The sequence below is a fragment of the Bos javanicus genome, chromosome 22, assembly GCF_032452875.1.
Source record: "Bos javanicus breed banteng chromosome 22, ARS-OSU_banteng_1.0, whole genome shotgun sequence".
In the NCBI taxonomy this organism is placed as follows: Eukaryota; Metazoa; Chordata; class Mammalia; order Artiodactyla; family Bovidae; genus Bos; species Bos javanicus.
In genome coordinates this window covers 57,878,322-57,901,827 of record NC_083889.1, presented here as the reverse complement: position 1 = coordinate 57,901,827, position 23,506 = coordinate 57,878,322, and the positions used below count along the sequence as shown (strand labels likewise).

The window sequence follows — 23,506 nt, the reverse complement described above, 5'->3', positions numbered from 1 at the left end:
AAGGGCTCTTAGAGGCGTAGATCTGTTGGAAGTGAGGGGTAGACCCCTGGGGAGCCCCTAGTCCAGTGGAGGAGCTGATGTCCGCCAGGAACCGTGGGCCTCCCTCCAGACACGTGCAGAGGCAGGAGCCCAGAGTCGAAACGAAATGGAGAGGACGCAGAGCTGTCCCTCGGCGGCTGACGGACGTGACTGGCTGGAGGTCCCCCTGCCGCCCCAGAGAAGAGGCTCTGGGCCCCCAGGGGCAGGCGTGGCCCCCAGAACAATAGCAGGGCTGGGGCCAGCCCCCGGGGAAGCCAGGACAAACACAGGGAGGATCCGAGGACTTCCTCGAGCTCCTCAGCGGCCGCCGCTGGCCGTGACTTCCAGCCCTGGCCATAGACCAGGTTTGTGGCCACCGTGGGGGCCGGATGGCCTCATCCTGGCTGTGGCCTTGCTCAGTGGCTGACCCCAGCGTGGCCGGGGTGGGGAGGAGGGAGCTCCCCGGCCTGGGAGGCTCAAGACCTGAGTTCAGGTCACTTGGCATCTCTGGATGTCAGTCCCCTTGGGTGTAACAGCATTCGTCCTTCTGAGGGTCTGACACTTGGCCCAGAGTTCACTGCTGCTCAATTCATCCAAGAAATTGCGATGGTGGTGCAAACGCTCTGCGCCTTGCTTGTGGGCCAGGCACCGTTCCCAGCTCTGATTATCAGCTCTGTTAATCTCCTGACGTCTGATGTATGCGTGGCTCCTACTCCGCTTTAAGTGGAGTAGTGGTAAGAGGAGATGTCTTGGGGGAAACGGCGGGGCAGAGAGGTTGACTTGTTCACGTCTACACAGCTTGTCGGTAGCCCGGGTGGCATTTGAGCTCTGGCAGCCCGGCGCCCAGCCTCGGGGCCCTGCGTTCTCCCGCCTCCTGTGGCTGCTGCTCTCACAGCACGTTAGGTTGCAGGGGGTGACAGGGATCCAGACCCTCCCATAGGAAGGGCGGCCCCATGAACCCCACCGGCAGTTCAAATCCCAGAAGTAAGCACAGGCCAGCCTCTCCAGACCTGGTGTGGGGTCTCGGCTCTGCGCCCATAGCCAGCATGACCAGGGGCCAGTCCCTTCCCCCAGGAGCCTCATTTTCCCCCTGTGTGAAATGAGTGGTGCCCCCCCCAAACACACACGAGGTGCTTGGGGCCTGCCAGGCCCTGGATGCAGACCCACGGCCCTGGGCCTCTGGGGTGAGCAACCCGCGCTGCCCAGACGACCTCCCCAGAGGAAGCCCAGGGCGGCAGAGACCAGCGTGTCCCCCTGGTGCCTGGCCGGCCACCCTCTCCCCGCCGTCACAGGGGCGGGGAGGAGGCGCTGGCTTTGTAAGTTTCCAGCGCACTTGGGCTGCAGGGCTTTTGGGTCGCGGGCTCAGAGCAGCCACGGAAGTTTGCCAGCAAGAGTGGAAAAATACCGCATCCTGGCACAGGGCCCCTGCCAGAGACCCACTGGTGGCGGCTGGCAGAGCCGCTCCCATGGGGATCCCGAGAGTCACCGGGAGGCTGAGAGGATGGCGCTCAGGGGCTGGGCCTCGGCAGATTCTGCAAAACAAGGGTGTCCTGCCAGAGAGGCCGCCACGGCGGCGTGAGCAGGTGGGCTGTGCTGCCCTGGGCGTGGGGAGAAAGCGTGCACACACAGACACACACAGAGACACACAGTCGGACACAGATGTACACACAGACACACACTCAGACACAGACATACACACAGACACACACAGACACACACTCAGACACAGACACACATACAGACACACTCGCACACGCCAGCCGGCCTGGCCCAAATCCCTCCTCTGCCGCCGGCTGGCCCTGGGCCCCTGATGCCTCTGTTTCCTCATCTAGAAAACGTAGGTGACAGTCTGCTCCTTGCAGTCATCAGGATGAGTGAGTTACACAGCGCCTGGCACACAGCAAGCGCTGCAGAAGGTGCTAGGGAAACGAACGTGTGGAAACAAGGGAACCCACCCCCACCCCCACCTCCACCCTGGGAGGCGTCCTGTGTCCCTGACACAAAGCCCCCCGGCCCCCGCCCGCCTGCCCAGCCCGGGGCCCCCGTGCGCTTTGAAGCGGCAGCCCCTGCCCTCCGCCCTCGCCCGCCGCTGTCGGCATCATTGTTCTCCGCGTGGGCCGGGGCCGGGGCCCGAGCAGCCTGCGGGCCGGCCATCTTTCTTTCGCCCCTTCTGTGGCTTCCTGGCTGGCCCCACCCTCCACGTATGCCCGCTGGTTCCCGGGACTTGGAGGGCTCTCCTGTCTTCTGGAGCGGCCTGTAGGGCAGTCAGGGAGAGGGGCGTGCAGGGAGGGCATGGTGGAGGCGGAAGGAGGGCGGCCCTTCTACCCCCGCTCCTCTGGGGGGCCCACCGCCGGGCGACCCAGGACGCGGAGGCCGAGCCGCCCCTCTGGGAGGGCCCCAGATACGGACTCCTCAGCAGAGCTGGAGGGAACTTCAGAGCCCGGCTGGTTCAGGTGGGGACGTGGAGCCCAGAGAGGGGCTGTAGCTTGCCCAGGGTCTGACATCCAGCCTGCCCCAGAGCCCGATCTCCGACCTGAGCCCTGGAGCCTCGGGATCCTGCTCTTGGGGAAGACCAGACAAACTGCAGACATCGAGGGGCTCTTTCCTGCTGTGCTCTTGCCGCTGAAGCAGGTTCTGGACCATCCAGCTCTGCCGCCTGAGTGCTGGGTGACCCGTGGGCAAGGGCTGGCTCTGTGGGCCGCGGTTTCCCCATCTACAGGACGGGGTCAGGGCAAGACCCACTGAGCGCAGTTACTGCACGGGCATCTGCAGCTGGCACACAGGAAGCGCTCGGTAAACCCTGGCTGCTGGCACTGGCCCAGGGCAGCTGAGCCCAGCGAGCCCTGAGAGCTTCCTTCGCGCCCTTTCAAAGCCCACTTCTAGTTGTTTCTACTCAAAGGGATGGCAGGTCCATCCGAGAACTGGCTCCACCCAGGCTTCCCGCGGCAGCTGGGCAAGGTTTGGGGCTCTGTCACCCTCCGCCTCTGTCTGTTATCTGGGTCCCGGGAGTGCCCCATACTGTCCTGGCACTGTCCTCTCCCCCAGCGCCGCGAACCTTCATCCTGTTCTCTGGGCCTCAGTTTCCACACCTGGAAAATGGGTGCATTGGCCATGCAGCGGCTCCTCCCTGGTCCCCCGGCCCCCTCAGAAGGAGTTGAGGGCTCCATGAGCTAGTCTCAGCATTTCTGATGGTCACTACGGACTTTCGCATGTCCTCCACCACACACCAAGATGCCCTGTGCGCAGTGGTGGTTTGAAGATGTCTGGGAGCCCCGCCCGGCTCCTGTTTGTCCTTCGTCAGCAAGGCGGCCAGCACACACTGATTTGGGGACGTGCTGAGCATGGAGTGGGCTGCTGCTCAGGAGACCTGGCTCAGCCAGCGCCCGGCTGAAATAGCAGGATTTCACTGTCCGTGCCCCTGGACACCTTTGAGCCCCGCTCAGGCACATGCTCCCTCCTGAGGACTTCTTGTGCTGGAGTGAAAGTTGGGAAAATCCAATCTGTAAACGGAGGCCACAGGAGGTTTGAAGGCCGGTGCTTTGGGGACAGGCCGGGAGAGGAAGTAGGGCAGGGCCCTCGGGGATGGAAAGGCGTGGCCTGGGTCATCTGTGGTCCCCGCCTGGTGTTGACCTCACCCTGCCGGGGACGTGAGGCACGACCCATCCTGGTTTCCTCTCCAGAAGTTCCCCGATGCTTCCTGCTCAACCACCCGGCCAACAAAAGACCCCCTTTTCTGCACGTCTAAGCAGCCACCTGCCTTGTGCTGTTCTGACCACGTTGTGAGTGCCGTTCCGTTGCATCCTCGCCTTGCCCATTAGTGAGGGCCTTTTGTTTCTCTCATCCCCATTTTACACACGAGGCCGCAGGCCCAGAGAGGGTAAGCGTCATGGCCGAGGTCACACAGCACACGAGGGGATGGAGCGAGGATTCGAACCCACACTTAGCTGGTTCTGAACCACAAGTCATACTAACGCTGCAAATGTTTCGTCGCTCATTCGTGCCGACTCTGAGACCCGGTGGACTGCAGCCCTCCAGGCCTCCCTGCGAACCTTAGCTGATGCGTACTCCACGCTGTGGGCCAACCCCTGGGCATTCACCCAGGATCGTTTACTGTCTTATTGTGCATTTCCCTTTTTCCACCCACTGGAATGTCAGTTCCATGAGGGCAGGGACTGGTTCTCTGTATTTCCAGGGCCCCGTAAATATTTGCAGGATTCGAGTGTCAGTAAGTCTGTGTGTGAGGTGGGTACTTGCTTTACACCTAGGTTGCCGGTGAGGGGCCTGCAGCCCAGAGAGGGTGAGCGTCACGCCCCAGGTCCCTCAGCAAGGGCGGACCGAGCCTGGCTCCGGAGCGCCTGCCTCGGAGCGGATGCTGGGGCTCGACCAGCAGCAGGAGGGTCTGCTGAGTGGCTGAATGGCTCCCGCCCCTTGCAGGTTGTCTACTTCACGGCCACGTTCCCATTCGCTATGCTGCTGGTGCTGCTGGTCCGTGGGCTGACGCTGCCCGGCGCGGGCGCAGGCATCAAGTTCTATCTGTACCCCGACATCAGCCGCCTGGAGGACCCACAGGTACCGCGGGGCAGTGTGGCATCCCTACCCCCACCCCCACCCCCGGGGCCGGCATGCCGGGAGGAAACTGAAGCCTGTGCTTCTGGCCCAGATGGAGCCGGGGAGCACTCAGCCGTGGTACTTTTCCACTGGGCCCCAGTGGGTTGTTCATGGTGCCCGCCGGCCGTCCCGGCGGTGTGTATCTTTTCGTGATGAGGCCTCCCGAGGCGGGCCAATTATAGAGGCTGCTTTAGGCACGGCGCCAGGTAAGGCAGAGACGTCTCCGGAAGCTGGTCTCCTCCTCTGCCCACGGCAGCCTTGAGGCTGCATCATGGGGGTGCCCTGGGCTGAGGGTGGAGTTCAGAGTTGTGACCTCTTAGAAGGTCAGGGGATAAACACTAACGGTCCCCCCCACCGAGGCACTCAGCCACGTGGCCGCAGGGGTCGGAGATCTCACTGGCCCATTTCGGGACCTTTTGTCCCCAGGGTTCTCAGCCTTTAGTTGTCCCCAAGGGCCTGTGCCACTTTGGGTCTCTTCCCCACGGTCCTCTCGCCCTGGGTGGGAGGTTGGGGGCAAGGGCTCAGCCATCATCAGAGGACAGCTGGGAGACGGCTGGGCGGCCGTCAGGGGCTGCCTGCCGAAGGTTCTGGAGAACGGCTTTGCCTGCATAATCCATCCGGGAATTCCTCCCACTTCCAACTTGGGCGGGGATCCCCAGACAATAGCAGTGACCATAAGGATAGCAGCCTTACCGTGTGTCTGGCGCTAGGCTAAATCTTAACTCTTTGAACCTCCAAAAAAAAAAAAAAAGCACTGTGGGGCAGAGGAGCGGAGCCCACAGTACAGGTGTGAAAACCGAGGCTCCGGGAGTCATATTTACTTGCCCACAATGATTCCGTGGTTGGACTCCAGGTGCCTCTGCTTCAAAAGCAGGGCCTCTTAACCCTGATGCTCAGTGAACTGGGGTTGGGGGGCTCTTAGACTTCTGGGGTTCTGCTTGCACCCTGGATTCCAGCACAGATGCTCCAATCGCGTGGAGAATCTGCACACCTCTAGGCGGAGTCCTTGGGACCCACGCCGCCGCCTCCAGGAAGCCGGCTCTGACGACGCTTCTTGTCTTTTCTTCGCCACCCTCCCCCGCCCCCGCACCCTTCCAGGTATGGATCGATGCTGGGACCCAAATATTCTTCTCCTACGCCATCTGCCTGGGGGCCATGACCTCGCTGGGGAGCTACAACGAGTACAAGTACAACTCATACAGGCAAGTGTTGCGCCGGCAGGCCTGGTGGGCCTTAGAAGTGATGATGTTTAAAGAAAAAAAAAGAGAAGTTAGGGAGCGTGGCTTCCTTGTGTTGTGAATTAACTTGCTCCCTGACATATGTGTAACATAGGGACTGTATGCTGCTGGGATGCCTGAACAGTGGTACCAGTTTTGTGTCTGGCTTCGCAATTTTTTCCATCCTGGGCTTCATGGCACAAGAGCAAGGGGTGGACATTGCTGATGTGGCTGAGTCAGGTATGGTGGTGTTGGTGGCAGTGGTGGTGGGCGCTGCCACCTAGTGTGTGAGCCGAGTACTGCAGGCATGAAGCCAGACCCCCGCCCAGGGGGCTTTGCGGGGGGGATGAACCTGGTTTCTGAAATGAACCCCCACCCCACCCCCTTCTCGCACCACGATGTCCCCCAGGTTTCAAAGAGTTCAAAAGCTAAATTGGGAACATCGTCACTGTGGTTTTGCCCCAGGGACGGCAGAAACACGGGGGCTGGTCAAGTTGGGGAATATTCAGCACTTCTCAAGTGGTCTCTCCCCTACACCGCCCACTCCCTGTCCTTCCCTATAGCAAACTCCTGGTTTCAGCAACAGAAAGCACTTTCCTAGCTCAGGGGCAGGGCAGCCACCCGTCGGCAGCCCGTCGCCACCTTCTCAGCTTGGGTTTCTGTATTTTGCACTTTGCCCTAAGCCACCTCTTCATTCATCCCACCACCGTCTCCTGTTTGACTGGGTCGGTCTCTGCCCTGTGTCAAGCACCCACCGTTTTTGCCCGGGCTGGGGAAGGACCGGGTGTGACAGGCCACCCTCTGGGACGGTGACAGATTCAGTCTGGGGGTAGGTTGTGGGGACCCCTCCACCCCTCGGGGGTGTGGGCTCCATGGGTGGGACACCCCCCGCCCCCGCAAGACAGCTGCAAGTGCAGATAGTCTTAGGGTCAGAGTCTGCAGAGCCTGGAGGCTGAGGCTGGGATCCTGGGGTTCCAGCAAGATAGTTCTGGAACCTGAGAACTGTGAGGGCTTCAGCTGCCAGGACCCCAGAGCCTCAGAAGCCCAGGTGCCCAGTTCTAAGAGGTGCCCCCCACGAGCTCCGGGTCCTGGGCCCGCGGCTTTGAGCTGCTGGGCTTCCATGTGGTGCTGAGAACCTCACTCCCAGGACCCCCGGGGTCCGCCTTTCCTGCTCCTCTGCCCTCCTCCCCTCCTGCCCAGGTCACCCAGAGGGCGGCTGTTGCTCTTGTGCCCAGCCTGACCTCCCGACTTGCCAGGACCCCTCAGGGGTCACCGAGGGGCAGGTGAGGGCCCTGGGCTGAGGCTTCCCCCAGGGCCAAGAGGAGACTGCGAGGTCCTGACTGTCAGGGCCCAGACTGGAGTCCCTGCCCTTGCTGGAAGCACAGGATGCTGTCCTGGTTCCCCAGCCGGAGCCCCTAGGACTGGGGCTTCGGGACCTCGCCATCGTGTATTCAGAGGTCAGCTTCACCCCTGCCACCAGCAGCTTGAGAGCAAGGGCTGCTCAAGGTCGGATCTGCGGTGTCCTGGGCAGGGTGCCCACCAGAGGCTGGACAGGCCCCTCTCATGTGAGGAGGTGCCCCCTCCGGCCTCCCCGTCCTACCCTGCATGTGTGTGACGGCCTCTGGCCCATGGTGTGTGAGCCTCTCAGAGCCCCAGGCCCCACGTCCCCCCACCCCGGCCCCCTCCTCCTACACCTGGTGCCACAGGGCAGTCCTGGCAAGCCCACGCTTTGGTCCCATGCTCCTCTGCCCTGCCCCGGGCCCCAGATCAGACCTTTAGACAGAGTTTCCTTCCCTGGGAGCCCCCAGAGGCAGGCCAGAGACTGAGGGACACAGGAAGTAGTTGCAGAAGTGCAGAAGCCATGCCTGTGTGGGAGTTTGGCAGAGTGACCGAGAGGAGACAGTTGACACCCCTTTGCACATGGCTTTTCTTCAACTGAGGGCTTGCCAACCAATTCTGATTGGTGGGGAATGGCCAGGAGCGTGGAGGGAGTTGAGTGGTGGGAGGTCATCTGTCGGTACATGAAACAGATCCTTGTCTGCGGACAGCTAGGTACTGTAACCTAGTCTTCACCGTCAAGCTGAGTTGTGTCTTATTCCCGTCCACTTCAAAGACCTTGTCGTTTATTCCCCACGGTGATGTCTGAACAGCCGACACATCAAGGGTGATTATTTCGCTAATAAGCTTTTTATCAAGCGCCACATTGAGCAAAGTGCATTGGAACAAGATAATCATTTAGCCATGAGGTGTGGACATTGCGAATGAAGCGTAGCGTGGGCGTCTCTGCTGCCCCAGGGGCTCCAGCGGCTGCCACATCCCCTGCCCTCTCTCTTCAGTCCCCTTGCTTTCCGAGAAGGGTGCTCACACCCTCTCCCCGAGGCTGGCTCGAGAAAGGCAACACACTGAGATACAGAAGTAGCTGTTGAGAAGCTTCGGGGCCCAGCGGGCGGGTGGGGGTGGGCTGGGGTGGGGGCCCCATTTTACATCTGTCTCGCTGCGGCTGGGTCGACCCCTCCCAGTGCCGCCTACGGTCAGGCCGGAGCTGACACGGGGGTCCCAGGGGGCCCCAGCCCCGTGGAGACGAGGGTCCTACTGCAGCTAGGGCTTTGGGGCTGGGACGAGCGCCCTCGCACCCCTCCTGGGGGTTTTCCACCATCGCCTCTGAGGACACGGTCATGATTATGGTTGGACTTTGCTTACATCGGGGTGGACTCTGGGTGTAAAGCGACTCACCCTCGCCGCCACGCGTGTGGTCAACGCCGTGCGATGTGGTTTCTGGCTGCAATTCATTTCAAAGTTGTTTTTTGTTTTTCTTTCTTAGACCATTCATTTTGTTCCCGACCCCGTTTTACTGTTTTAAATATCCTGTCCTCCAGCCCTGCTTGTTTCACATTTCTTGACTTTTTTTTTTTTTTTTTAGTTTTGGATTTTACTTTATATTTTTTCTTTAGCCCAAGCCCTTCTCTCTTTTGCGGCTCCCGACCCTCTGGGGGACCCCCAGGTCTCGGTTACAACTCAGCCCTTCCCCTGGTTGTCTTCTCTGAGGCCCAGCTGGAGGCGGGAGGGGATGTTTGCAATTGGAGTCACCCCCAGAGCTGGTAGGAATTCCCCCTGCATATATGTCAGAGCACCCCCTGGAGACCAGAGCCCTTTGCCAAGGAAGTGGCCCCAGCACCCGATAATCTGAGCAGGAGAAGCCTCCTTGGGGTTCACTTATGGGAGCCTGCCCCCCACCCCTGCGGGGAGACCGCCCCCTGAGGGCATGTGGTGATGTGGAGAGAGGAGGTGCTGGGCGGAGGACTGCACAGCGGCCAGGGGGCTGCCCGCCTGGCATCTTACCCTGCTTACCCCTCCCTCAGCTTTGGGCCTCGGCTGTCATGGTGCTCGGGTGGGTGCACAGATGCACCCTGAAGACACATGGGCCCCGCAGGGCGTGGTTCTGGCTTCTTTTTTCTGGCCACGTGTTCATTGATTCAGTGGAAAGCTTTTCTCTGCAAACCGGGATTGGTGGTCAGATAACCGGAGCGCTCCCTGGTTTTGCTTTCTTCCAGCAAACATTGGTGTGGGTATCTGGTTTTGGGGGGGGAGCCCCTCCTTTCCCCAGCTGGCAGACCGAGTGCCAGCTTGGTCCCGTCTCCCACCCCCATAACCGGTGTCCACTCGGAACGTGGCGCCTGAGAAGGCCAGCGGTGCTGCTGCGTAGGAGACAGATGCTAAAACGGGCCCCCGCCTGAGCCCCGGCGCGTCCCACCCCAAGTGAGAACAGGCCTGGTCTCTCACCCCAGGCGGGCCCCTGCATCGGGGACTGGGGAGACCCGCCCCAGACCCCGAGTGTCTTGTGTGGCTCCGGGGCTCGGGGCAACTCGGGCACTGATGACCCCTCTGCCCACCCCCCCCATCTTCTCTCCCCTTAGGTCCTGGCCTGGCCTTCATCGCCTACCCGAAAGCCGTGACGATGATGCCGCTGCCCACATTTTGGTCCATCCTTTTTTTCATTATGCTTCTCTTGCTTGGACTGGATAGCCAGGTATGTGCAGGGTGAGGGGATGGTCCCCAGGCGGGTCTGCCCCTGGGCGAGGGAGGAAAGGCCTCCCTCCTCGGACACCTGGTTCTGGCAGAGCCTCCCTCTGCGCTGTGATGAGCTGGTTGTAACCCCCAACACACACACACACACACATACACACACACACAGCACCTCACGTCGCGCCTGCAGCAGCTGCAGCCAGCGAGGGTTCCTGGACCCCGGGGGAGGGAACGGCCCAGGGCGGCAGCAGGATGTCATCTGCGCCAAAGCTCGAGCCTTTGACCTCAGTGGGGGAGAGACAGCCTCGGGTGCAGGCCCAGGGGTACAAGGAGAAGGTGAGACCACAGCTGGTGGCACGCGCCGCGGAGCACGGAGCCCCCGCGCAGACCCCGGCGGGACCCAGCACACGGGCCGTTCGGGCAGGCGCCCGACACCGCTGTCTGGGGTGCGAGTGGCCACTGACAGTCCTGAGTGTGGCCACGGAAGCTGGAACCGGGCTGTGCTTGCCACCTCCTGGGGCACGTGGGTCAGCGAGCTTGACCCCCACAGGGAAACCGAGCCCCCAGAGCCTCGCTTAACCACCCCCCCTGCCATCCCCACACAAGCAGGACCCCCCGCTACCCTGTCGTCATTCCCTGCACCTCTTAACCCCCATGTCCCAGCCCTCCAGGGCTTAAGCCTCCCCTCTCCCCGGGGTGTGTCTGTGTGTGTCAGCCGGGGCTGCGTCTGCCTTTGGAGTTACTCAGTCCCAGGCCCACTTGCCCCCATGGTGTTGCTTTGTTGAACACGTTTCTTCCACCCTCGCCTCAGTTTCCTCATCCAGTAAATGGGTATGATTGAATCTTCCTTGCCTTATGTGAAACGCCGGGCGCGTTTCCTGATAGGGAGCAGTCAGCCCGGAGAACATTAGAGCAAGCCCCTGGGACACCTTTCCCTGGAAATAGGCATGTTTTCGCTGAGGCCTTATCGAGAACACAGGTGTGGCTCCAAGAGGGGACGGTTGGGGTGTGCAGGGCAGGCTAGTCCTGTGCCCAGGGCCACCCAGGGGCCTCTATCCGAGGTCAGTCACTGACAGGCAGCCTCGTGTGCCAGCTGGGGGTCCGGATGCCTCACAAAAGTCTGGTCAGCTGGGACCCTGCGAGCAGTGGGGGCTGCACCCCTTCAGGAGAGAACCTTGCCCACCGTCCATCTCTCAGGCAGTGGCCTCGAAGCCAGTGAACAGATGGGCCCCCGGGGACTCAGGACCTGGGAGGTGGGAAGTCTCAGAAGGTCAGGCAGGGGAGAGAGGGCGGTCTGCTAGCAAGGTCCAGAGCAGAGCGGAGGGTTTGCCAGAAAGAAGACCAGGATTAGCAGATAAGACCGAAGGAAAACAACTGGGAGACGGGAACAAAAATAACTGGAGTGGTTGTTGATGAACTTGAGCTGTGTAAACAGCAAGAGGACTCCATCCATCACCCCTGGTTAATGAGCTTGGCCTTCGGAGGCCCCCGGCAGCCAGCTTTTATAACCTCTTCCAGAGCTCTCAGCAAAACCCAAAAAAGAAAACAGAAAGAGGTTAATAAATGACAAAGCAGGCCATCTCCAGACTGGCCTCTTGGGCGGTGGAAGGGGCATGGGTGGGTATTCATTAGCTTTCCCCTGGGAGGCAGGTAGGGCCTGGTGGAGGCTGTGCGCCTCGGAGCCGGGCCCCCCACGGCCCTTCACTTCGGGAAGCCTGAAGCTCTCCAGGGCAGCGTCGCCCTGAGCGAGCTCTTCTGGTTCAGAGCGTGGAGCTCGCAGCACCAGACGACCTGCCTAATTGACGCACCAGGAAGGGGCGTGGTGGGATTTGAGCCCTGGGATCCCTCCGCTGCGCCTGTGTGAACTCGGAGACGTGGGGGAAGGTTTTATAGATACACCAGCACCAGCCGTGATAAGGGCCCTACCCTGTGAGGTGTCCACTCGGACCAGGCTTCACGTGTCACGTGTGGGAAAATCCCATAACGTGAGACTGACCCTCTTAGCCATGTTTAGGGCTTCCCCAGCAGCTCAGAGGTAAAGAACTTACCTGTAAAGGAGGAGATGCTGGTTTGATCCCCGTGTCGGGAAGATTGTCTGAAGAAGGGAATGGCAAACCCCTCCAGTATTCTTGCCTGGAAAAATCCCACTGGACAGAGGAGGCTGGTGGGCTACAGTCCATAGGGTCGAAAAGATTCAGACACGACTGAGCGACTGAGCACCCATTTCTAAGTGTTTGCTCAGTGCATTAAGGACACTCATGTTGTCGTAGCCATCACCAGCATCATCTCCAGAGCTTTCTCATCTTCCCAAACGGAAGTCTGTCCCCACCAAAACCCCCTTTTCCTCCCGCCGCCACCCGGCTTTTAAGCATCAGCAGGATGCTCTCACGTTATAGTGAAGGAAGCGGAGGCTCTGAGAAGGCAGGGCTGTGTCCCTATTAAGTGAGTCAGGTCTGGAGAGGTTGGTGGAGGGGCCGTGGTGCCCCCCAGGGCCGCAGCGGACTCGGCAATGAGGGGCTTATGCCGGTATTGGCCCTGACTCTCAGTGACCCTGGATCTGCCGTCTTTGATTTTCAAATCTCAAAAAGGGAAAGAACCTTTGTCTCTGACTCCTTTACAAGGTTAATGTCAAAGCTGCCGGTCTGCTCTAGTTCACTGGCAGTTTAGACTCAGCACCCCTTTGGCTGAGGCATCAATCAGAGGTCTAAGCCCCTGCCCCCTGTTCTCTTGGGACCCCTTCCAAGAGCTTCTTGGTCATTGTTTCTCTGAACTCCCGGCCCCTTTGAGCTCACGGGAGGGACCTGCTCCCACGTGTGTGTGTTCCCTGATCCTCCCTTGATGCTTCCAGAGAAGTCGGCGGTTGGCCATGTCTTGCAGGAAGGCTGTGGAAGCAAACCTCCCAGTGTCTGCCCCAGAGGGAAGAGCCGACGGGTTGAGGTTTTAGCGTTTGGATGTCGAGTGGACTCTGATGGCCTCAGAGGGCGTGTTGCCTGGCTGAGCCGTTTGGCTGTGGCCACTCCAATTAAAAAGCGTCAGCATGCCCTTTCACCCCAAACTGTACCTCTAGACTGCTGGGCTGCGGATGGCGGTGCCTACAGACAGACATGGTCCTGCCCAGGTCGGCCGCCACGGGGGCTGGAATCCGTCTGCGGGGCACCTTCACTTGAGGTCATGAAACCATAAAGATCCTTGTGATCTACATCCACAGGATGGGGTTAATGCCCCTGTCTGAGAGCCGAGGCGGCTCTGTGGACCGATGTGGAACGTCCCCCACCCCGGGATAAATCGCTGGGTGCAACGATGGGAAGGTTTAGAAAGACCGAGGGTCACCCTCGAAGGTTACCTATGGACTGGCCTTTCCATCACCTCTGGGAGCCCAGGGATGAGTTGCGGGGGTCGTGGGCAACCCTGGACTCACACACATGGGCCTGTGGGCGCGCACACAACGTGTACAGAATCCCCCCGTGGAGCCCACGGGCCCCGCAGGGTTAAAGACCACTGAGTGTCTTCAGTCTGGGAACTGAAGCCCAGACCTGCCTGGGTCACCACTCACAGGTCACGTGCTGCTGTGTACCTGGCCCGGCTGGGTGCCCAAGGCCCACAAATGGGGGTGCACACCTTCGGCTTCCAGGAAAAGCCAGACCAAGCGGGAGGTTGCCCTCGCTGACACACCGGTCAGCAAGTGTGCCGGGCGGAGGGGCCTCAGGCGCGTGGACAGAGCCGTGCGGAGCCCGCCAGGCCCCGCCCAGGGGCAGGACGCAGCACGCGGAGCCCCTCCTCGGCCTGGACGCGACCCCGCCCCTCTCTGAGCCGAGGGATGCTGGCCTGCTGCTCATGGCTCTCCTTCCCTCCCCAGTTTGTGGAAGTGGAAGGACAGATCACGTCCTTGGTTGACCTGCACCCGTCCTTGCTAAGGAAGGGCTTTCACCGGGAGATCTTCATCGCCTCCATATGCTGCGTCAGCTACCTGCTGGGGCTGACCATGGTGACGGAGGTAGGTGGCTCCCGCCTGGCACGAGGGGACCACACCGCCTCCCTGCCGCCCCCCTGCCGCCCCACCCAGCGGCTGCGTGAGAGGGCCCGGCCGACTGAGGTCGTCCCTCCTTTGGGGGTCCCACCCCACCCAGGGGCAGCAGGCGGTGACTCATGACCCCGCCCTCCAGCCAGACGCCCCGCACCACTGCCCTGTTACCCTGGCAACACCGTGGCCACCTGCTGCCCCCCGGCCCTCCTCCTCCCTAGAAGGGAAGGGGCGCTCCGGCTGAAATCCCCTTTGACAGCAGCTCTGTCCCCACTGCTGTGGGCAGTGGCCCTTCTCCCACCGGCCTGCAGGGGAGCCGAGCGTGTGAGCCTAGCTGGGGCCGCGGGCTCATCTCCCCAGCGCTCACCACCCATCTCTCCTTACTCTCCAGCACAGGGTTGCATTCGACCCCCAGATCAGGTTTTCACGTCCCCAGTCTTCCTTCCCGGAACTCAAAACAAATGCGTTTCTCTAAGTGTCTGTAAGAAACACCCCCTGAAAGGCAGATCACAGGTTCACACGCCGAGCAGCTCAGTCTCACTGAAGTCTTCTCTGTCAGCCACCGGGGGTTTTAAAGCCCCTCCGTTGGAAACAGGCTTCAGCGAACCCATTTGTTTTTATGCTAGGAAAGACATGTTTTGCTTCCGTTTCTTTCTGTGTGTGTTTTTAAATTAAGTTTTTACTTTTGAATTAAATTTGTCATGCCTGGAAAATCCCATAGATGAAGGAGCCTGGTAGGCTACAGTCTATGGGGTCGCAAAGAGTCGGACACGACTGAGTGACTTCACTTTCTGGCATCTTTTAACACAGTTATCTGGTCCTCACGGCCTCTGCCCAATTTCTACCCCCCACCTTGGGCTTTCTATTTCTTGTTGACAGACCAGAACTCTTTATATATGGAGGGACTTAGAGGCCAAGTAGCAAGTTCTCCTCTGGCTTTCTCTCCGCAGGGTGGCATGTACGTGTTTCAGCTCTTTGACTACTACGCAGCTAGCGGTGTCTGCCTTTTGTGGGTGGCGTTCTTTGAATGTTTTGCTATTGCCTGGATATATGGTGAGTAGAGACGTTTGCCTACTTTTCTTGAGTCTCCCCTTTGGGCTTCTTTCTTTAGAAGCTCCAGAAACAGAATTCTCGTGGGAATTTCATTTTGAGTCAAACACAAAGGCTGTTCCCTGCCTGGACCCTTCCTCTCCAGGCTCCCCTTTCACCACAAATATGACCGTAGCCATGTGGAAGCTTCTCCCCAGGCTGAAGGTTCAAGGTGTGACCGGATGCCTTGACAGACACAGAGCTTGGCCTTTGAGGGGTCTGTCTTTGATGAAGCACCCCTGGAGTCCAGGAATGGTCCATTCTGACCTTCTTGAGTCCTTGGGATGGCCACAGCAGGATTTGGGACTCTGCCTGAGGTGGCCGGTATCTACCCAGTGACCCATGAATATCAGATCCTTTCAGATAAATATGTGCTGGGTCTGTGCGGTGTGGAGGTGCACACACCTGGGTGAGGCCCTGGAGACACCCCCTCCTCGCCCCACGCTGACCCCACGGCCCTTGAGCCCCTGCCGTGAGGTTCCCAGGGCGGATGCTGTGTCTGGGATGCCGGATCACCGTCCGTCTGCCTCTGACTCTTGCAGGCAGCGATAACTTCTACGATGGTATTGAGGACATGATCGGCTACCGGCCGGGGCCCTGGATGAAGTACTGCTGGGCCGTGGTCACCCCGCTTCTCTGTACTGTGAGTGTCCTTCCACACAGCCGTGGGCAGCCGTCCCTACCCCAGGGCTCGACGGTTTCCCCCGCCCGCCCATCGGGAACTCGGCGTCAGTTCAGTGCTGGCCTCCGACAAACCCGTGTCAGCAGGGCCTCAGGGCCAGGGCCGGGCTGCCACTGTCCACTCAGACCATGGGGAGCTCAGGGGGCAGACTGTCCCCCGTGGGGCCGGGCCGCCACTGTCCGCTCAGACCACGGGGAGCTCAGGGGGCAGACTGTCCCCCGTGTTTAGGAACCGGGTGCCGGGGGATCCCCCCCAGGGATCTCTGTCTCCAGGCCACTGTGTCCCTTTTTGTGGGGCCCCCGTGTCCCCATTTGTTAAACAAGGAGGCCGACCGATGTGGGGCTGAGAAGCGGTGACTGTGTAGGCCGTCACTTTACCCCCGAGAGCGGCTGTGCCCTCTTTTCATCTGAGCTACAAACTGCCCCTCACAAAATGCCAGCCACTGTAGCAGCCAGCGGGATTCCCAGATGGCGCCAGTGGTAAAGAACCCGCCTGCCGACGCAGGAGACGTAAGAGAGGTGGGTTCGATTTTCCCCTGGGTCGGGAAAATCCCCTGGAGGAGGGCACAGCCACCACTCCAGCATCCTTGCCTGCAGAGTCCCCGTGGACGGAGGAGCCTGGCGGGCTGCAGCCCGTGGGGTCGCACAGGGTCGGTGCAAGTGAAGCGACTTGGCACCTGGGCATACGCACACGTGTGCATGTTTGTGGTTCATCCTAGGGGCACCCTGAGGGTCCTGCCCAGCTCCGCCCGGGTGGTCAGGGGCACGGCAGGCGGTCTCTCTACCACTCGAGCCATGTGGGCAGACGGGATGCAGAGAAGATGCGGGAAGGTGGTTCCATGGGCGGGAGCAGCCTGCCCAGAGGTCCCAGGGGGCACAGGGTGGGGGGGGCTGAGATGCTGGGAGGAATCAGGGGAGCCGGAGCGTAGCCGTGCAGGAGGGGGCAGTGGGCAGGGGGCCAGGCATTGCTGGCCAGAGGAGGGGCTTGCGTCCAGAAGGCCCTGGGGAGCGGCAGGGGGTTCTGAGCAGGGCAACCGCTCCGTCAGCAGACGGGGAAGAGTGTGGGCCCTCGGGTGGGCCCCGCCCTGGCCCCAGAAGCCCCTGACCGCCGCTTGTCTCCCCACAGGGATGTTTTATCTTCTCTCTTGTCAAGTACGTACCCCTGACCTACAACAAAGTCTACACGTACCCTACCTGGGCCATCGGGCTGGGCTGGTGCCTGGCCCTCTCCTCCATGGTGTGTGTCCCATTGGTCATGGTCATCCGTCTCGCCCAGACCGAAGGGCCGTTCCTCGTGGTAAGCACCCAGGGCCCCCCAGCCTGGGGGATTTGGGCCAGGGGCAGGATGATGAAGGCCAGACAGCTGTCGGTTTGCTATGTGCCCTGGGGTGCCGCGCTGGCCCTCTCTGAGCCCCAGGCCCCTCCCTGGCCCTACGGCGTGGCTGAAGCTGCGGGCAGGAGATTGCGTGGTGGGAAGATGGGGCAGCAGCGGCACCTTTGCGGGCCAGGCAGCAGGCCAGGGGGCAGCGGCTTCAGATGCCAAGATGAGAGCCAGGGCTTCACCCCCAGGGCAGGGTGCCGGGCTGTTTCTGAGACAGGAGCTGCGGGGAGGGCTGAGCCCAGCCCACGGTGGTGTCCCCCTTCCCAGACCGGTGGCCCTGATTGCTGCCGGACCCTCGGAAAGAAGCCCCCTCTGCACCGCGCAGAAGCTCTGGCTCCGGGGTCTCTGCCCCCGCGGGTCTCCTCCCCCCACTCCCCCGCCCACCCCCCCGGATCCTGCCGCCATCCTCTCTGAAATTCCTCCAATAGTCCTGGAGATTGCAGGCCCTGGCTCTTTCCAAGAAATCCTTTTCTTAGACTTTCCCTTAACCTTTGGGCTTGGGCTGGCTCCAGGACGGCCCTGTTTTGTTCTGGGCTGTTTTTATTGTTATTCTCTTAAAAATCTGGAGCCAGGATGTCCGGGGGCCCTGGCTCCCTCCTGGGCTGGGCAGTTTCCTCGTGGGCAGGGGACTGGTTGTGGGGGAGATGTCGTTGGTTGGGGGTTGGCGGGGGCCGGGGCGGGGGGTGGAGGAGGGGACAGGCCTTCCCGAGACAGAGGAAGTAGGCAGGGGTGTGCCAGGGAGGAAGCCATGAGGCTGGGGTCTGTCTGGGCCAGGAAAGCCTCTGGGGTGTTCCTGCCGCACTGGGTCCATTGTGTTTCCTCAGAGGCCACAAGGAAGGACCCCAGGATTCAGCCAGAATGCTGAATAGCCCTCTCATTTATCAAAGCACCGACATAATGTGCCTGGGACAGATCCAGCCCCTCCCCCAGGAATTTCCAGGAATTTCTCTTGCCACCCAGAGGCTGAGGGTTATTTGGAGGCATTGGATGGCAGTGCTGAGTGCTCAGCACTCACAGCCGCCCCAAGAGATCACTGCCTTCTGTCCCTTGGAAGCCTAATTTTAAAATCCTGCATTCGAGGCCACCCCCCAGGTCACATCCAATCCTCATGCCCCAGACCCGACCTGACTGTTCCCCGAAGCCCCCTCCTCTGAAGGCAGCCGTCCCAGCTGGGGTGTCGGGGGACCAGGGGTGGGGTCTCAGGCACCATCCCAGGAGGTGGTCAGGCTCCCAATTCTGGTGCACCCCCCACCCTGGGTTATCAAAGAGATGTGGGCCTTGGCTTGCCAGATCTTGTGGTTTTTAAAGAGCAGGTAGAAATCTGGATTTTCAAATGAAATAGTGTAGCTTTTACCAAGCAGCTTTGGAGCCTTGTTGTAAACCTGAAGTGAACGTGGATGCCGAGACAGAGGGTTTCCTGTTAACCCTGCTTCCTCTTGAAGCCTCTGAATGGCCACCTGGCAGGAGGTGGGCTGGGTGGTGGGAGCCCTGGGTCAAGTCTCAGCTCTGCTTTGGTTTTCTGGGTGCCCTGAGAGGGGCTTTTTTTCCCCCTCACCCATCCTGTGATCAGGCAACCTGGGGAAGGACCAGCTGCCCTGCGTCAGGTGGGGGTCCAGCCTCTGGCCTCTCTGATGGGCAGGGCAGCGCAAATACAGGCAGCGTGGTCTCCAGGCCCCCAGCGGGGACGTGGAGAGGGCAGGACCTGTAGCTTGTGGAGATGGGGGAATTTGGGAAGGAGCCGTGGGAGGTTCAAGAGAGTCACCCAGCCTCGGGCATACAAACTGCAGAAACTCAGCTGCTTTGCAAGTCAGGGAGACAGCGGGGCCAGAATCCCGAGGAGACGTGCTTCAGCTCTGTGGGGGAAAGAGTGTGGAGGCATGAGTCCCCTGGCGCTCAGCTGTGTAAAGCAGGACTTGGCCAAGGAAGCTACCCGCCGGGAGCTCTGCCCTCGTTCAGGGCCTGGGGCGCCTTGGTTCAAGGCCTCTGTTTGCCAGTGGATGAAAAACGGGAGGTGCAGAGAGCGCAGGGGTTTGGCGGAGGTCAAGCACACCGGCGGGACGCGGGGTGAAGAGGGGAACCGAGGGCCTGGCCCGCCTCCCCACACCTGCCCCTTCCTTCTGCAGAGACTCAAGTACCTGCTGACCCCGAGGGAACCCAACCGCTGGGCCGTGGAGCGCGAGGGGGCCATGCCCTACAGCTCCCGCATGGCCATCAACAACACGCTCAGGAAACCCACGCACATCATCGTGGAGACCATGATGTGAGCTCTCTCCGTGGACAGGCTGCTCTCCTGCTGTTTACTAACATTAGATTCTCGTAGGACCAGGTTTACAGAGCTTTATATTTGCACTAGGGTTTTGTTTATTTTTTCAATTGTCACAGAAAATGTTACTCTGTGTGTGTGTGTGTGTGTGAGCGTGTGCACGTGTGTGTGTGCGTGTGCGGTGTTGGGTGTATGGGTATTTCCTTTTGATTTGGGGATGTTTTGTACAAAAAAAGCAAACCCACGGGCAGCTGTCCGGGGCAAGGCAGAACTTTCATACGGAATTAGATGTATTTTATGGGGACTTGGTAAAATTTTCTTTGTATTTTTTTTTTTATGTAGACACATAGAGATTGTCAAACACTTTTACCACTTGAATAGATCTTGCCAGCAATAGATCTCATTTTTAAAAGCAGTTCTTTGGTGCTTGTGCAGCTGGCAGAAAGTTCTGCCCCCCACACCCCACCAGAACACTGGGTGGGATTTTAAAGGTGTCGTACCCACAGACCTGGTTCAAGTGAAGCGAACAGCTGTCTGGCCAGACCCCGGGGGGCTGGACAGAGGAAGGTGCCTAGTGACGCTTATCGTAGCCAACAAGAGAGGTGCCCAAACCGTAAACCAACCCCTCAAGTAAAGGGACTCAGAGTCCACAGAAGGGGCCCAGAGGCGAACGTCTGATGCTGAGAGTGCCGGGAGCCCCTGCGTCAGGAGGGTCCCTTCTATTTCAGGATTGAGGGTGGACAGTCAGGGCGAGAGGGAGAGGCATCCTTCCCCGGGGCGTCCCCTGGAGCGAGTGGAGGCTGGCCCCGCAGGAACTGGGGGTCTCAAGGCTCCAGACCTCACACGGATGGGTCTGTTGCCTTAGAAGGGGGCTCCTATCAGCTTCCGGCTGACCCCCCAGCTGGCATCTCTCAAAGCTGCCTGTAGGAGAAGCGTGATTGGTGAGGGGTGCGGGGTGAGCCAGCGGACCGAAGGATGTGCGCCCAGGTGCCCGGGAGGGGGCCTGGTGTCGGGGGAGGGAGTGCTCCTCCCCTCCTCTCTCCACCCTCAGCTCGTCCTCGTCTCCCAGAGGCTCTTGTTAGAGACCCCGGCCCGGGGCCACCCTGGCGCCTAGCAGGGAGCACTGGGAGCAAGCTGTCATCGGGGCTAGGTGCTCCCCACACTCTCCTGCGAGCTCAGGCACAGGTGCAGCCCACGCGGATCACCTGTGTGAGGAAGCGCCAACGCAGCGCTTTCTCCCCTCCCCTGCAGAAGCCGGGGTCAGGCGTGCAGTGGGTGGGACCGCGGCAGAAGCTGAGTCAGGGCAGGCACCCTCAGGCAGGCAGCCCACTCTGAACCAGGACGAAAGGCACCCCACCTTTAGAATCCCGCCCAGCTCGCATCTGGACCTAAGCTGTGCCATTTAAACAGACACTTCCAAGCCCAGAGTCTAAAGTAAACCGGAACAGCGTCACGCACGAGGGCAGTGATCGCCTCGGGGGCCGTGGAGCGCGGTCTGGGTCAGCGTTCAGAGCAGGGCTCTATGAGTCCTGGGACCCCCCTCCCCAACCCCGGGCAGGGCTGGGGCCTCAGGTGCCACCCTCCCAGGGGGCAGAGGGGACTCTGAACCTCCCATCTTTGGCGTGTGGTCGCAGTCCCCTGTCTGCACGGCGTATACTCTGCCAAACAGCACCCCATCCTGTTCCAAACCGTAGGCAAGTCTGTGTTCCCATCTCACTGTGTACTTATGGTTGCCACCGTGTCTAAGTTGATGGTGTGGTTTTTGTTTTTTCCTGGTTTTATCGAGTAGCAATGTGACCTCTTCTTTGTCTTATGGAACCTTAGTAAACTAACCACTGTCAGAGACTGGGGACAGGTCATGTGCAGGGGCTTGGGGGCCTCGGACCCCGGTGAAAGGCCACAGCGTTTCGGGATGGTTGGCAAATCGCAACATTCTGGAAATGGCCTGAAAAAGGCCCCTTCTTCTACGATTCCCAGACCAAATTCTAGACCAAAGACACACGCAGACCAAGTCCCCAGGCCCCGCCTGGAAGGAAGGTCAGCCACTCTCCCAAACCAGGTCCGGGGCACCTGGCCCCAGCCTCGAGCCTCCTGCCTGACCGCCTAGCTCTTGTGTTCCCGTAGAACTCAGCTCTGTGAGTACCTGGTGTAATGATGCGTGCCTCTGACGTCTCCGCATAAAGGAAACTTGTCGTGGGGCTCACGAGTCTGGTTCGCCTGTCTCTGGGCAGCCCCCCTTCACCGCCAGCCGTGCTCTACCTGGGACGGAATTCTGATGTTTGCAGCCAGATCTGGAAGGCAGGCAAGAGGGAGGCTTAAAGGATGTTTCTAGGGGTGCAGAAATGGGGAAGGGCCCCAGGACAGTCTCACCCGGGGAGATGCTCCGTGGAACTGGGCCTGCCTGGGCCCTGTTCATTGCTGTGGTCCCCAGTGATGGAGGGGCTTCCTGGGTCCCCCAGTCAGCGCCCTCATTGGCAAAGGGGCACGTTCGCCTTGAAGACCAAAGACCAGCCTTACGGCAAAGGGCATGCTCCGTCCCCAGAGTCCGGGGACCCTGTGAGCGTCCTCAGGGGCCAGCTGGACCCCAAGCTGCAGTTCAGTGGGACAGGCAGCCCCGGCCTCCTTGGCCCCCCACCCAGCAGGCCTCTAGGAGCCAGGCTTTGGGAGCCTGGGAGATCCTGCTGGAGATGGCAGGATCTAGCCTGAGGCCACGTGGGACATTCGTAGCCATCACAGAGCCTTGGATAGTTTCTGGGCCCTGGGCAGCTCCCTCTGCAAAGCCTCTGGTCCCCCATTCTCACCCCAGGTCCCCCAGACGGTGGAGGAGGGCAGTGTAAGGGGAGAGGGGGTTCTTCTCAGCCTGACCCAGACTGCCCCATGTCCCCAGGTGCCACACAGCGGTCAGCGGCACAGCCAGCATCTCCCAGCCCTCCCCACACCCCCCATCCCTCCCCATCCCCAGGCCTCAGAGACTGGCCAGGAAAGAATCCAAGGGAACCCCCTCGAGGTGGCCAGAGGTCCCATCCAGCTCTCAGACCCAAGGTCGGGGGGCCAGGCCGTCCACGTGGACGCCGTGAATATCACTGTGCAAAAAACCCAACAAGCACAATACAACAAAGCTCAGGCATCAAAACTCGGAGAGCGGCGTGGACACCAGCAGCCAGGAGCAGCCCTGGTCCCCGGAGGGGCGCCCTCTCCAGGGGTGTTGCTGCAGACACCTTCTGCTGCGTTCCCTGGGCGGGGGGCTGCTGAAGCATCTTATTATATATGTGACTTCAAATTGAGATGTCCGCTTCATTTTTTTTTTTACCCAATTAATTTTCAAATCCCTAGCAACTGTGACTGTATTTAGCACAAGAGAAAGCTGAGAATGTGGGTCCTTGCCTCCTTCCAGAAATGTCTGGTTCATCAGGACTTTTTTTGAAACTTCAAACTATTTTTAAGATATTTTAAACTTTTGTAAAAGAAAAAAAATATATCAAGCAACAAGAGACTCTTCTGAGGAGCATTTGTATTTGAATGAGATCCTTGGTGTGTAATTCAGTCTCGCTGTATACAAGCTTTTGTGTATAAATGTTTTCTGATACGAACCCCTGTATTTTGCAGGGTGTTTCTTTTCCTCTTTGGCTTTTTAGATAAATATGTATATCAATATTTTAAATTCATCTTTGCTTTTTTTTTTTTAGAGGAGTTTGTAATCACCTTATAACATGAAAATAAAATTTCCTTTTAAAATCTGAAATGTGTGGTTTCCATTCTGACACAGCCGTTTCTCTGTATGTTTAGCAAGCTCTTTACCGTTTGCAGAGGGCTTTCAGCCCTGCCCCGGGGACATTCCTCAGAGCGCCGTGTTATTCGCTCAGATTGGAGACACTGAGGTGAATGTCGTGGAGTCCCAGCTCTGGTTGGAAAAGAATTTCCAGACACGGAGTATTTCAGAAAGGAGTGGGTTTATTAAGAACAGACAGCAGAGATAATGAAGGCGCCGCAAGCACCCGCAGAGGGCTGACCCCCCAGCAGACCAGGGAGAGCCTGTGCAAGGTTAGCAGCCAATTCTTAGTCTCAAGACAGAAAATTCCTGGCATTAGGTGATTAGTTGGGGCTTCCCTGGTGGCTCAGACGGTACAGACTGCCTGTGATGCAGAAGATGCGGGTTCTATCCCTGGGTTGGGAAGATCCCCTGGAGGAGGGCAGGGCTACCCACT

At 59.7% G+C, this 23,506-nt stretch overlaps 1 protein-coding gene across 1 annotated transcript in view; it reads left to right on the top strand.

The window, feature by feature from the left end:
- The window catches only part of SLC6A6 (solute carrier family 6 member 6), an 83,878-nt gene extending 60,835 nt beyond the window's left edge, over positions 1-23,043 (top strand). Inside the window, exons 6-14 of the mRNA XM_061397237.1 lie at positions 4,453-4,587; positions 5,725-5,828; positions 5,959-6,083; positions 9,758-9,870; positions 13,723-13,860; positions 14,838-14,940; positions 15,519-15,619; positions 16,784-16,954; positions 19,162-23,043. Coding sequence (XP_061253221.1) covers positions 4,453-4,587; positions 5,725-5,828; positions 5,959-6,083; positions 9,758-9,870; positions 13,723-13,860; positions 14,838-14,940; positions 15,519-15,619; positions 16,784-16,954; positions 19,162-19,302 — 1,131 coding nt within the window. The 3' untranslated portion in view covers positions 19,303-23,043. The remainder of the gene's footprint in view (positions 1-4,452; positions 4,588-5,724; positions 5,829-5,958; positions 6,084-9,757; positions 9,871-13,722; positions 13,861-14,837; positions 14,941-15,518; positions 15,620-16,783; positions 16,955-19,161) is intronic.
- The last annotated feature ends 463 nt before the right edge of the window (positions 23,044-23,506 follow it).